The sequence below is a fragment of the Nannobrachium achirus genome, assembly GCF_963921795.1.
Source record: "Nannobrachium achirus genome assembly, chromosome: 1".
NCBI lineage: Eukaryota > Metazoa > Chordata > Actinopteri > Myctophiformes > Myctophidae > Nannobrachium > Nannobrachium achirus.
The window spans coordinates 39,455,485-39,468,890 of record NC_137810.1 but is presented as its reverse complement, the minus strand read 5'-3'; the positions used below and the strand labels follow the sequence as shown (position 1 = coordinate 39,468,890).

At 43.9% G+C, this 13,406-nt stretch overlaps 1 protein-coding gene across 5 annotated transcripts in view; it reads left to right on the top strand.

Annotated features, from left to right (window-relative positions):
- trappc8 (trafficking protein particle complex subunit 8) overlaps positions 1–13,406 on the top strand; it is a 180,772-nt gene that overhangs the window by 80,866 nt on the left and 86,500 nt on the right. For 3 of the 5 annotated variants that reach the window (XM_080733606.1, XM_080733604.1, XM_080733603.1), the window contains one exon: positions 486–3,022. In XM_080733606.1, coding sequence (XP_080589732.1) covers positions 486–729 — 244 coding nt within the window. In that variant the 3' untranslated portion in view covers positions 730–3,022. Of the gene's footprint in view, positions 1–485; positions 3,023–13,406 lie in introns of those variants that run through there. The other 2 variants (XR_013962342.1, XM_080733605.1) reach the window with 2 other exon arrangements.

Below are 13,406 nucleotides of genomic sequence, written 5' to 3'. Positions count from 1 at the left end.
TATTTTCATACTGCCGCAGTAGTTGAAGAAGACACACACTTACACTTTTGCATTGATTTGCCCCGTTTTGAACCTCTCTGTCAGGCTTTTCTTCCTTAAATACACAAGACATTTGTTACACGTGGTGTTTCCAAAGTTGACATTTAAACCTCATAAAGAATTTAAAAAAACTGAATATAGGAACAGGCCCTATATTCAGTCTCAAAAGATTGTGTAAAAAACCATTGGAAGCAGCAGATGCCACAGCATCTCAAATCATCACTGACTGCGGAAATTTCACACTGGACTTCTTCAAGCAACTCTGACTTCAGAAGGTTGACAAATAAATCCTTGTTTCGAGTGTTCTCGTGTAATATTGTAATATTTTGAAAACAGTTAGGGTTTTTATAGAATCGGGTCCTCAGGCCAATGGGTTAACTGCTGTACTGATTTTCCCTGGGGGGATAATAAAGGTATCTATCTGTCTGTCTCTGTGTTCTCTCCAGTAGCGAGGAGCTCCATGCCTCCTTCACCTGGCTTGGTCAGACGCAGTACAAGCTCACGCTGCAGCCGCAGGAAGTGACCCGGCTGGCGCTGCGGGCCTGCTTCCTGCACTCGGGCGTGTACAACCTGGGCACGCCGCGCGTCTTCGCCAAGCTGGCCGACCAACAGGGCGGCGCCACCGCCGCAGCCGGCGACACCAGCCAGCAGATATCCAGTCCCGCACTCATTGTCATCAACAGCGCCTGAAGACAAAAAGAAGAAGAAAAAAAAAACACGTAGACTGTTCCCACCAAGTCCATGAACACTCGTAGTCCTTTGGGACTTTATATATGGGCGATTTATTATTTGGTTTTGCGTCGTAAAGAAAATGGCCGATCTACAAGCTCTGTGAGCCTGTAGATAATTGCTGTCGGGCAGAAACCTCTTATCTCCGTATTCTAACTTTTTTGTGTTTGTTTTTCGTAAATGAATGCCCCTACTTGATCATACTACGACGTCACACAAAAGCATCAAAAGTAGCAGATCTACAAACTCGAAAACGCAGATCTGCTATTTTTAGCTGTTTTTGAATTTGAATCTAGAAAAGTAACCGTTTTGGAGATGTGAGGTTTCCACCTGACAGAGACGATAATGCTATTTTAAATATATATAAATCAGACCTCGGTACTGTTGGTTTTCTGTCCTAACAGGACGTTAATGGGGCCCTGTGCACGGCTGCACGGAATCCTTATTGGCTACGAAATAGGAGTGTGTAATGTTACTTCCTTCACAGGTGTTACCAATGATAATCATTTAGGTTCTGTTCCATTCAGGGTTCCAAACAGTAGCCAGGGTGCTGCTATAGGCTCTGTACACGATACCTTCACATGCATTTCCGTCTGAAATCTGTTGCTGAGCCAATAAAATTAAGGTATGCGAAACTGACCCCAGAACAGGAAAATGTTTATGCCACCTTCTGGAAAAAGGAAACCGCAGTCATGCGCAGAGCCTATTTATTGTGCTGCGCTGGCTCTATGGAAAAAGACTGCTACGCTATTGGCAACAGAGCCTTCATTTCAGGTGTCATTGGGAACACCTGTGACAGAAATAACATTACACTCCCATTCATGGCAAATTTGTTTGCCGCACAAAGTGGCCCAATGCAGTCCGCTTCCTTGTAGGATAGAAAAGCAGCATTAAACGGGGCCCCACAGGGCTTAGGATGGGGAGCCACTGATTTTTGCAGATACCAAGAAGGACCCAGGCTTTGTTTTCAGGATAACTAACATCTCCCTGTCGTCCTGCGCCCCTGGCCTTCACTACAACTGAACTACTCACAGGACCTCCCATAGATGTGACTCCACCACCCTGTCTTTTCGTGACTTATTAATTAATATATTCAATACTGGAATGGCGCGAGTGGAAAAGCAGTAGCCTTTTTTTTTTGTACCCTGTGATGAAATGTGGAAAAAGCTTTACTGAAAGCTCCTGAAGTTTGTGCAAGAGTGAATGTTGGGGGGAACGAGTTGAGGCTTGTTAGAAGAGTGAATGCTGGGAGACATGTTGAGGCTCGTCAGAAGAAGCAGCCGTCAGGAGGTTTAAGCGGAACTCGTGGGTCGGTTGGTCGGTGTCAACGGTCTAGCCAAGCCTCGAGGAGCTTCATCCCGGACGGCGGCAGTTTATTTTTTTTCCCCGGCGACTGACAAAATGGCGGAGGCCATGGGTAACCTCCCCACCATTACGACCCCATTAATGTATTCTCACACAGCTCCCGGGCACATAAACATCATCTCAAACAAACTTTTTTTTTTTTATTTCTTTTTCACTAGGGTTTAAACTTGTCATTTAAAGATTTTTTTTTTTTTTTTCATACGGTTGGAATGACTTCCCAGGTTGTCCGGCTGACCGTCAGTCAACACGACAAACAGGCGCGCTGCGGAAACTTTTTTTACCGGGCGGTTATCCAGGAGGAACGGCGCCCCCTGTCAACACCGTGACAACGCTGCGTCTCTCTGCTAGTCCTCTGGAACCTGACGATGGATGGATTTATAATAATACTTCATCTCAACCGACGGTGTCGCTTCCATTCCTGTCGGCAAGCGATCCCATCGGTTCGGTAGAGTATTAATTGGGGCGTAAAAGGCCTGACTTTGAACCAACAGCGTCCAGAAACCATACTGCCCAGTGCACCGCTCCCTTATCTGTGTTTGTGTGTGTGTATGTGTGTGTGTGTGTGTGTGCGTGCGTTTGTCCGTCCGTTCAATAAAACTACGGTGTCCGCGAATGCACGCATTTAATTTTCTACAGACGAACTGATCAAAAGCATTATCTGCATCCCCACCCGCACCGCCCATCACCGTCTCTCTCTCTCTCCCCCCCTTTGTGATCGAATCTTGTGATGATCATCAATATGTTGTATTTACTCCACTGCTTTTTTTCTGAAAATTGTGTATTATATTTATAACAAATTGAGTGTAAATAGAAAATTAAACAACAACAAAAAAAATGTTAACCAATGATGAATGAAGTCTGTGAGACTGGTCTTAACTTATGAAGTAGAAAATGGAAATGGGGGAATGTGGGGTTGGAATGTCTTCGAAAATGACGGAGAGCAAAGAGTGTAAGTTTGGGATGAAAAAAAGAAGTGTGCAAACTTTTATCATAATGAATTGCTTTACCACCAGGACTCCTCTCCATTACATTGTATTTGCTGTACAGTGTATTTAAACTATTAGGAACCTGCTTTTTATATTAAATACAGTACATTGACCAGGTGAGTTTTGTGTGTGAGGCTGAAGACTTTTTACCGCTTTCCACGCACGTGCACACAGACATCACCCATTCAGCTTGCCTCTCTAACATTCTCTGCACATCCCTGCCGCTTTCAACCTGGGGTTGGTTGATTGAATATAGTTCTCATTGTGGTCTTATGTGTTAAATTCAGCCAGACATGAGGACATATAATACTATACTAGTAAGATGCCCTAAGGGTGAGAAGCAACACATGGGTGCGTGTACACATTCCGCCTGGGTGACCGCAGACTGCTGGGCGAGCGCTGGTGCTTTGGCATGGGATCAAATTTGACCAAGAAAATGCACAGACCTGGTTGGTTGTTTAAGTTGGAAAAGATGTGGCCATATTTTCCCAAATATGGAGATGTCTGACGTCATCTATCTATAAATGCGAGAAGTCTCTGCGTGTCTGTCTGCGTGTATGTAATCCGCGTATCTCGAGAACCGTTCGTCCCACCGGCTTCAGATTCGGCACGCGCGTTCCCCGCCGCGGCGCGGAGTGCAGTCCCGGGTCTCGACCCGACCCGACGCGCGGTTTTCCCGAACCGGCGCGAAACGTTCGGAATCTCCTTATGCGGGGTTGATTGTTGACATCAGGCTGTTCCGGAGGAAATCGGCGAAAGCTCTGACTCATTGTGACATCACTTCATAAAAGGCTCTGACATCACGTACGCCACATGAGTCAACAAAAAATCTCTGTGAGTATGTATGTATGTAATCCGCGTATCTCGAGAACCGTTCGTCCCACGGGCACGCGCGTTCTCCATATATGGGCATAAAATGAATGCCCCCATATATGGGCATAAAATGGATTGCAGACAGACAGATACAGATATCTCCATATATGGACATAAATGGACAGAGGCAAACAGATGGTCAAAGATCTCCATATATGGGCATAAAATGGACGCAGACAGACAGATACAGATATCTCCATATATGGGCATAAATGGACACAGGCAAACAGATGTTCAAAACGGGTCCTATGACAACAGGTATAATGAGGTTTGCATTAAAGGGGGAACCGGCACTGTGTCTGCAACACAGTTGGAGGCACAGACAGATACTCCATATATGGGCATAAAATGGACGCAGATAGACAGATATCTCCATATATGGGCATAAAATGGACCCAGAACTATAACTGCGGTGATCTCCATTCTCCATATATGGACATAAAATGGACGCCGACAGACAGATACAGATATCTCCATATATGGGCATAAATGGACACAGGCAGACAGATGGTCAAAACGGGTCCTATGAAAACAGGTATAATGGGGTTTGCATTAAAGGGCGGGGCATTCATTCCCTATTTACATTGTTCCGAGTTGGCCAGGTCGCCGACTAGACGCTGGGCCGCCCGAAGGGCGGCCCAGCTTCTAGTAAAACTAATAGACCGCTACACTTCATCAGAATCTGTTGATTCTCCACTCTGGCTCAATCTGAAGAGTCACAAGGTGCTGGGGCAAGGGGGAAAGGGTGTGATGCACTGGTCAGCACTTCCCATTCACACGTTACCAACCATAACCAAGGGGTAAGGAATGCTCTAGCAGGTTGTAATGGAGCTGGCAAAATGTAAGGTTGCCTTTCAAGATGAAGATTCAGTGAGTCATCATCAAGTGGAAGACAGAATGTAATGTGTAATGTGCCACTTTGAAGCTCTGACTTCCCCACAGGTAATAACTGCACTCTCACCATAGACGACGAAGAGGACACATACTTTCATGTCTCCTCTGACATCTTATAACTCTTGCCTCAGAATCAGACATCACCTTCTAATACTTTTTTAGTATGGTAGCCCTTTCATGGACCATATGAATGTGCCATGGCATATGACAACCACCATGACTATGGGAGGTGGATGACTGAGCTATTTGACATGTCTTTTCCTACATTGAAGTCATTACAGTCTGGTCTGGTGGCCTCACCAGAGGTAGTGCCTAGTACCTGCACTTTTAGATGGCCTAACTCAGGTTGAAACATTCCTTCTTGCTGTTAGCTGATATTATCTGTCAATTATGAACGTGGCCCAGATGGAGAGATTGAGGCTGTCTAGGGCATAAATGGACACACGCAAACAGATGGTCAAAACAGATCCTATGACAACAGGTATAATGGGGTTTGCATTAAAGGGCGGGGCATTCATCCCCTATTTACATTGTTCCCGAGTTGGCCAGGGCGCCGACTAGACGCTCGGCCGCCCGAACCAAATGAGGCTGACACAATGTCATTCCCAGATATGGGCTTAATATTGATTCCCTAAAATCGTGATTTTAGGGCAAATCTGTTGGAGCAGTATACAAAAATGTGTTTTGCAAAAATCGGCCTCGTCGTGGCGCTAGAAGAGGCCCATCTGAGAAATCGGGACTGGAGGTTGTGGTTTGCCAGCCAAGAGAGGGTGTGTGTGTGTGTGTGTGTGTGTGTGTGTGTGCGTGCGTGCGTGCGTGCGTGCGCGTGTGTGCGTGCGCGCGCGCAAAGTTTGGCATGGATAGGGTGTGAGAGTAGGGGCAAAAGTGTGATGTGACATGACGGACTGGCAGACTTTTCATAGTAACAAAACACGTTTTGTCTTCACTTGCCCGGGCCCTATACCTTGAGTAAGAAATGAGAATTGTTATTTTGAAATCATGATTAATTACATTTTTAATTTTGGTTTATTAGCTTAGAGAAAGGAAAGCCAGGGCACAAGAATGACAAGCAACCATGCAGCACGCATGGGAGAGAAGGCATGCTGTGAGCAATAAAGGACTCTTGAAAGTGTTCTTTTAGCCTAAGAACGTTTTCTGTGCAAATACTCAGTCATGGTCCAAGAATGGAGAACATAACCTCATCTTCTCACATCTATATAAAAGTTTTACTCCGGTTTAATCCGATATGGAGGTTGGGGATCGAGGTGCCGTTCTTTTATTGGACACACGTTTCCCATGTGATGATGTAGAAAGATTATTGAATTCAAGCGGGCCGGGCTGCAAGATCGTGAAAAGGTAAGAAATAATGAAACCCACTGGGAAGAGGAACAGGAGAAGGTGAGTCATTCACAAAATAGGCAGGCAGGCAGCGAACCTCTTGGAAAGAAGACCAGTGGTGAAAAGTAAGAAGTACATTTACTCAGAGGTATTTGTACTTCTTATACTTTTACTTCTACTCCAATACCTCTCGGATACAAATATTGTAGTCAACTACATTTATTTGAAAACTTTAGTTACTTTATAGAAGTGGTTAATGTATGTTTCTTAAAAGAAAAAGGAAAAAAATAGTTTTTCATAGATTTTGAAAACTTGAAATGGGATATTCTACCCAATGAGTAGAAACTTTTACTGTTTGTACTTTAAGTACATTTTGATGGTAATACTTTTGTCCTTTTACTCAAGTAGAATAATGAATACCGAACTTTTACTTGCAACAGAGTATTTTGCAGTATTGATATACTTGTACTTAAGTAAAGAATGTGAGTAGTCTACTTTTTCCATCACTGAAGAAGACCCGATTCCAGACGGAAAGGTTTGCCTCTGCAGAGGCGGTGAGAGAGAGGACTAATCTAATAGAAGCTACAGAGGCTCTGTCTCTTTCTAGTCTTCACAGCAGGCATCTTTCACTTTCACTGGATTTTTTTCCCCCTCTCCCAAACCGCGGGCGTCCCTTCAACTAAGGAATCTACAGCGCTGTGCAGCCAGGACGCGCGCGCGTGCACACTCACTCTCTCTCTCTCTCTCTCTCTCTCACACACACATACGCGCGCACTTCGAAGGTCGAATGCTCTTCGTCTCTGCTGCAGCTCCATTCATCCAGACCTCCTGTCCCACTAGCACTATCATACCAAGAAGCAACAGCTTGACGCACTGTGTGGAGGTAGGTGACATGTTGATGCGTTTGTACTAGGCACTAGGCAGGCTCTATAGGAACTCTCCATGGTGCTGATGTTGTTCGCAGTTCGCACTGTGGCGGTAGCAGCCAGGTGACATGTTGATGTGTGCAGGTATACAGGAGCTCTCCATGGAGCTGATGATGTTGTGCAGACGTGTAGCTGCGTAGTCCATTTCAGTGTTTCTCAAACTTGCAAATGTCAAGGTCTCCCCTTTACTCTGACAGTGTACAAATTGAGCCAAATGAACCCGTTAGGGACTTGTATGGGTCAATTTAGACCCCGCTAAAGGAACCCACAGATTCCCTGGAAATTGCACTTTGAGAACCACTGTTTAGAATGCACTCGTTTTATTTTATAACGTTGCCTATATCGTTGCCGATAAACCTAACTATAAATCTACATGTTTACCTTTTTTTTCACTCAGAAAGTAGCAGATCTGCAAGCTCGAAATGCGAGCTCTATAGCTGCTAGTTTTGCTGTTTTTTGGATATGAATCCTGGAAAGTAATGGTTTTTGGACCTATGATGTCTCCACCCGAGAGAGACTATATGTTATAGGCTATATGTTATGACATAGGCTATACGTGTAGCCTATGTATTTCCTCCAAAAGTTGATGATGGAAGAAGTTATAACACCTCCGAGTCGCACTTGACTTGCACGTGGCTTGTTAAACCCAGTAGGTCTAGCAGTGTGAGCGTGGCTGTTCGTTATACACCATAAAGTCTAAATGATCTTAGTTCAGTGCACAGACATGCTTGGTGGCAATAGTATACAGCTGTTATAGTAGTCAGGAAATATCTTATAAAGTCCTGGAATAAATTCCTTACCAAAAGATTTCTTCACCAATGTGTGTTTAAAGGTGTCTAGTAACACTGAAATTCAGTTTCCCTTGCAGAATCCGTTACAGCTGATGAAAGTTGGGGTCCCATTAAATTAACTATACAGGACAAAACACAACAAAATAAATATGCTTTAAGTAGCATTCTCTGAGCTGCTTTTTTTGTTAGTTTTTTCGCACTGATTTCTGACTTTGCACTATTAGGTTGTGTTGGTAGTTTCTGAGTATTCTGCTTTGTTTAACAATGTCAGTGAGATACTTGTTGCACTAACTAGCATTGACTGTTACGGTCTCTTTTTGTAAGTCACTTTATGTATATATACTTATATATTATTCGCCCCCTCTATTGATGCACCTTTTCTTTATTGGTACTGTACTGCTCTTTTTTTTTCTCTTTTACTCTTATCTATCTTTTTGTCTTACTTCTCTGTAACTTTGTAAATACTGTATACTGCTATGCTACAACTGGACAACTGAATTTCCCCCTTGGGATAATAAAGGTATCTATCTAAACTAGGGGTTTTTCATGATTCTGAATCCATTGCAAGCATTTGTTTTGCACGAAAAACATTCCTTGGGGTAAAGGCTGCTCCGACAAAATTGAAAAGTGATGACTCATCACTAAACCATATTTTTGTGTGGCCGTTTTTAGCCCAAGGAATGTTTTTCGTGCAAAACAAATGCTTGCAATGGATTCAGAATCATGAAAAAAACATAGTTTGACCCCTCACATGCTACTTGAAGGAGTAGTTCACCCCAACATGACTTTCTTTCTATTGATTACTCATGCCATGGAGAGTAGAGTTCAATAATATTTTTTGGTTTTTGTCACATTCCTAAGACAAAAATGTGATAACAATAAAATTTCCGCCATTGATTCCGGATGGTGACCCGTTTCGAAACGGGTCACCATCCGGAATCAATGGGGGAAAATTTAGAAATAAGGCCACTTCATGTGGTAGAAGCAAATGTAGAGGTTTGATTCATCAGGCTGGCCTTCAATGTTTAAAGTTACTGATTGAAGATGAGGATTTGGCAATAATTATGTGAGTATTCCAGAGTAGAGAACCTCTATCTTTGATTGACTGATTGAATACTTTATTATTAATGTATTTAATCTTTCGTTTCGGTGTTCTTATGACACTGCAAAAACTACAGCCTACAATAATGATAATAACATAGTGGCCTAAAAGCGTAGGAAAATATGTCTTTTGTTGCCTAAAGGTCATACAAATCTAGATCAGCAATAGAGCGTCATTGCTGGGGACTACTAATATGTTTTGACCTTTTGAGAGAGCTAAGTTGAACATGATAGTTTGGCTGATTACAAAAAATGGCAAATTGTGGGAATTAAATATATTGTTCTGTAGAAATTAGTTTCTGGCCCCAAGAGATTAGAATAATAACCACTCTGGAATAATTCATACATTGAATGAGAGCACAGTTCACCTTGATGCATGAGCCTGTCTCTCTCTCAGCTTCCCTACTGTCTGTCTCTCTTACACCGTCTCCCTCATGGCATATCTACTTACTGTCTGTCTGTCTGTCTGTCTGTCTGTCTGTCTGTCTGTCTGTCTGTCTGTCTGTCTGTCTGTCTGTCTGTCTGTCTGTCTGTCTGTCTGTCTTTCTCACATTTCCTACTGTCTGTCTCCCACTCAGCTTTAGTACACTGTCTCTCCTACACTGTCTCCCTCTCAGCTTATATTGTCTGTCTCTCCTCTCATCTTTCCTACTGTTTGTCTCTCCTACGCTGTCTCCCACTCACCTTTCCTTTCTGTCAGTCCTATACGCTGTCTCCCTGTCAGCGTTCCTACTGTCTGTCTCTCAGCTTTCCTAATGTTTGTCTCTCCTACACTGTCTCCAACTCAGCTTTCCTACTGTCTGTCTCTCCTACATTGTCTGTCTCTCAGCTTTCATAATGGTTGTCTCTCCTACGTTTTCTCCCTCTCAGCTTTCCTACTGTATGTCTCTCCTCCTTTCCTACTGTCTGTCTCTCCTACACTGTCTCCCTCTCATCGTTCATATACAGCGTCTGTCTCCCCTACGCACTTATCTAATGTAGCATGGCTCCTTATGAAAGAGCCCATCTCTTATTCATGTACTCTCCTCTGCATTGCTCCATGTTTCTGTGTCAGCAATGTTCCAATTCATGTCATTTTCTGCATTGGCTGCTGTAACTGCTGTGCATTTAGTGTATAGCCCACAGCCACGGACAAAGTACTCAACCTCAGTACTTGAGTCAAAGTATGGATACTCCCTGTCAAATATTACTCAGTGGAACAAGCTCAGTGGCCTTGTGGTTAGAATGTCCGCCCTAAGGCTGGAGGTTGGGGTTCGATCCCCGGCCGGATCATACCAAAGACTGGAACCCAATCCCTCCCTGCTTGGCACTCATGATCAAGGGCTGGGGTTAGGTCTCTCTGACATACTAGCGTCATGTCCAGGGGGTGTATTTGTACATCAAGCTGCCTGCTGCCTCATGCTAAGGAAACAGGAGACAGGGCTTGGCAAGGCTTACTTACAGTATTACTTACAAGTGAAAGTTGCTCTGTCAAATTAGTACTGGAGTGATGGTATGACCTATGGGGCTCACCACAAGGCTGATTTGCTTGGGGCAAAGAGAGCAAGATATCTACATATACATCATAATGCATAATGCAAGTATGCACACCAGGTTAAACATAAGGTAATCTCTCGAGACAGAGTCTGCTAACAGCAGAAAATATTCACTTGTGCGAGTAGAGTGTTCCGAGAGAACAGCTGCATTCATTAACATAGAGTGGAAGGAGGAAAAAAGTGCCTGTGCGCTTATAGAGCAGTGAAGTCATGATGTCACTCGCTCATCCCCCAGTTCATGGAAGTAATTTCACTATGGAGAATAACATTGAGTCATCTTAAAATCCTCTCATATAAGCATTGTGGTCCAAAAATAAACAAACGGTTTGCACGATATTGTCGGAGAGGTGGCTCTGTATGGTTTATGATAGTCATTCACTCATATTTGATAAAGCCTGTTTCTAGCAAAAATGTAACTCATTCGGCAACAGTAACATTAGCGTTTTCTTCATATCCATATGAGACAAACCGCTGAGATCATTATTTTGTTTATGTTTGCAACACAGTTCTTATATGACGCGATATGAAAAAAGTCTATGGGAATTCAGAATGGGGAAATAAATGACGTCAGACTTCACTGCTCTATTCTTGCAGGCCTGGAGGTTTTCAAGCGTTAGTGGTTAATCGATTCGAAGAATATCGTGTCTGTCTGGTGGAAACCTCATATGCCCAAAACTGTTACTCTTCAGGATTCAACTTCAAAAACAGCAAAAGTAGCAGATCTACAAGCTCAAAACACCCCGTTTTGTGCCGTGTTTCGAGCTTGGGGATCTGCTACTTTTGATTCTTTTGTGTGTCAAGCAGGACGTTTATTTACGAAAGAAACACAAAAAGTTAAAAGTTAAAATATGGAGATAAGAGGTTTCTGCCTGACAGCAACGATATTATCGACTGAATTATCGCTAAAGAAAAGATGGATAACTGCAGCTCTAGATAATAAAAGGTGTTTTGTAGTCCTGACGTTGGGACCTAAAGCAGTCCTCCTGTCCTTTCCCATAAACCCTTGCAGTGGGATAATTGCAGTCTTTGGACGGGTCAGTGGTTCGCAAAGCTGGAAGTGATTGAGAGGTCCGTCTTTGGCAAAGTCCTTTGTCACAGTCCTGAAACACAACACACACACACACACACACACACACACACACACACACACACACACACACACACACACACACACACACACACACACACACACACACACACACACACACACACACACACGTGGTGAGAAGTAACCAGGTACCTTTACTCAATTACAATTTTGAAGTAGCCCAAAAACAGTTGAGTAAAGTATTACTCAACTGTTTTTCATTGCTGTTTACTTCTACTCCATTTATACCTTATACTCTATTTTATACTCATTACTCATTAATTTATTACTAGTTATTTAGAAGATTTAGATGACTAGATTTTCAGGCTTCTACGCAGCCTATCCAGTCCTATATTGCGCTGCTCAGAGCAATGGTCACAGAGTCAATTTAGTTTTTTGATCTAACTATTTTCATGTGGCCCCTATAGGGTAGACCCTGCCCCCCCTGTTCTGACTATTGTCATGGCCAACCCCTGTTTGTGGCAGGTTTATTGCTCATTGGAGCAACGGTGGCCTGTGAGGTCACCTGGGGGCCCCTGACGTAGCCGCTGGAGTGGCCGGTAGAGCGGCTGGATGGGAACCGTGAGGTTGGTTGGTGCCTTACATGGATTCCTCTGCCATTGGCTATGAATGTGTGAGTGTGAATGGGTGAATGTATTGCACAATCTATGCAAAGCGCTTTGGATAAAAAGCGCTATATAAATGCACCATTATACCATTATCATGGCAGACTAGACAGCTGAACAGTGTCTGTGCCAGGTGCGAATTGGAGCTTGTGGCCTCCTGTGCATGTCACTGTTGTTGTGGCAGACTCCTGTACAGTGTTTGTGCCAAGTTTGATGTGTATTGGAACAACACTGCACCTGTCACACACAGGGGCCACACGTGGTCCCATGCGACTATTCTGATCTGATATCCTCTGAACGTTTGTGACGTCCACGGTCGGCTCTGAAGTCACTGTGGTTGAATAGGCTACAGTATATGCACAGCAGCCATTTTGGACAGAAGTTGGGTCTCTTCTCACTTCCTTCACAGGTGTTGCCAATAATACTAATGAAGGCTCTGTTCCATTCTGGTCAAACTGAGGCCCCGTTCACATGACACCGCTCCCATGAGAATTCTGCTAAATTAAATGTCAGACTCAGATATGCCTTCCGTACAGACGACAACGGCATTTTCGGGGGTTGAAAACGGAACAAAGTAAGGCCAGATTTTTGGGTGGAAAAGCTGTCAACGATCTCCCCTCGCGTCACCGCGTGAACAGTGGGAAACACAAGAAATGACAACACATGTGATGTCATGGCTCGCATACAGCCTACTGCAGCCACGTTACCATGGTGAATTGTAAACAAGGAAGCAGGGTCGTCTATCCGTGCGTCACCGCCAGCTAACAAAATTACATCCACACTACATTGTTTCATGCCCTGATGCGGCTTCATATGAACGCTGGATAGAAAGTGGCAACGCAACGGCGAGAGTGTTGTCGTCTGAACATGGCCTGAGTCAGGCTGCCAATGTTGTGCATGTTGGTTCACCGGAAACACTCTGCTACGCCAGTGGGTCTCAAAGTGTGGTCCAGGGACCCTCATTGTTTCAATCTTTGGGGGTTCCAAATGGCCCCTTGAAAGGTGTGTAACTCTGAGAGTGTACAAAATAATGGAACCAAATGAACCCTCGCGGGTCCATTTGGTTCCATTTGAAATAAAAGGTTTGAGAACCACTGTGCTACTGTACATGAAATG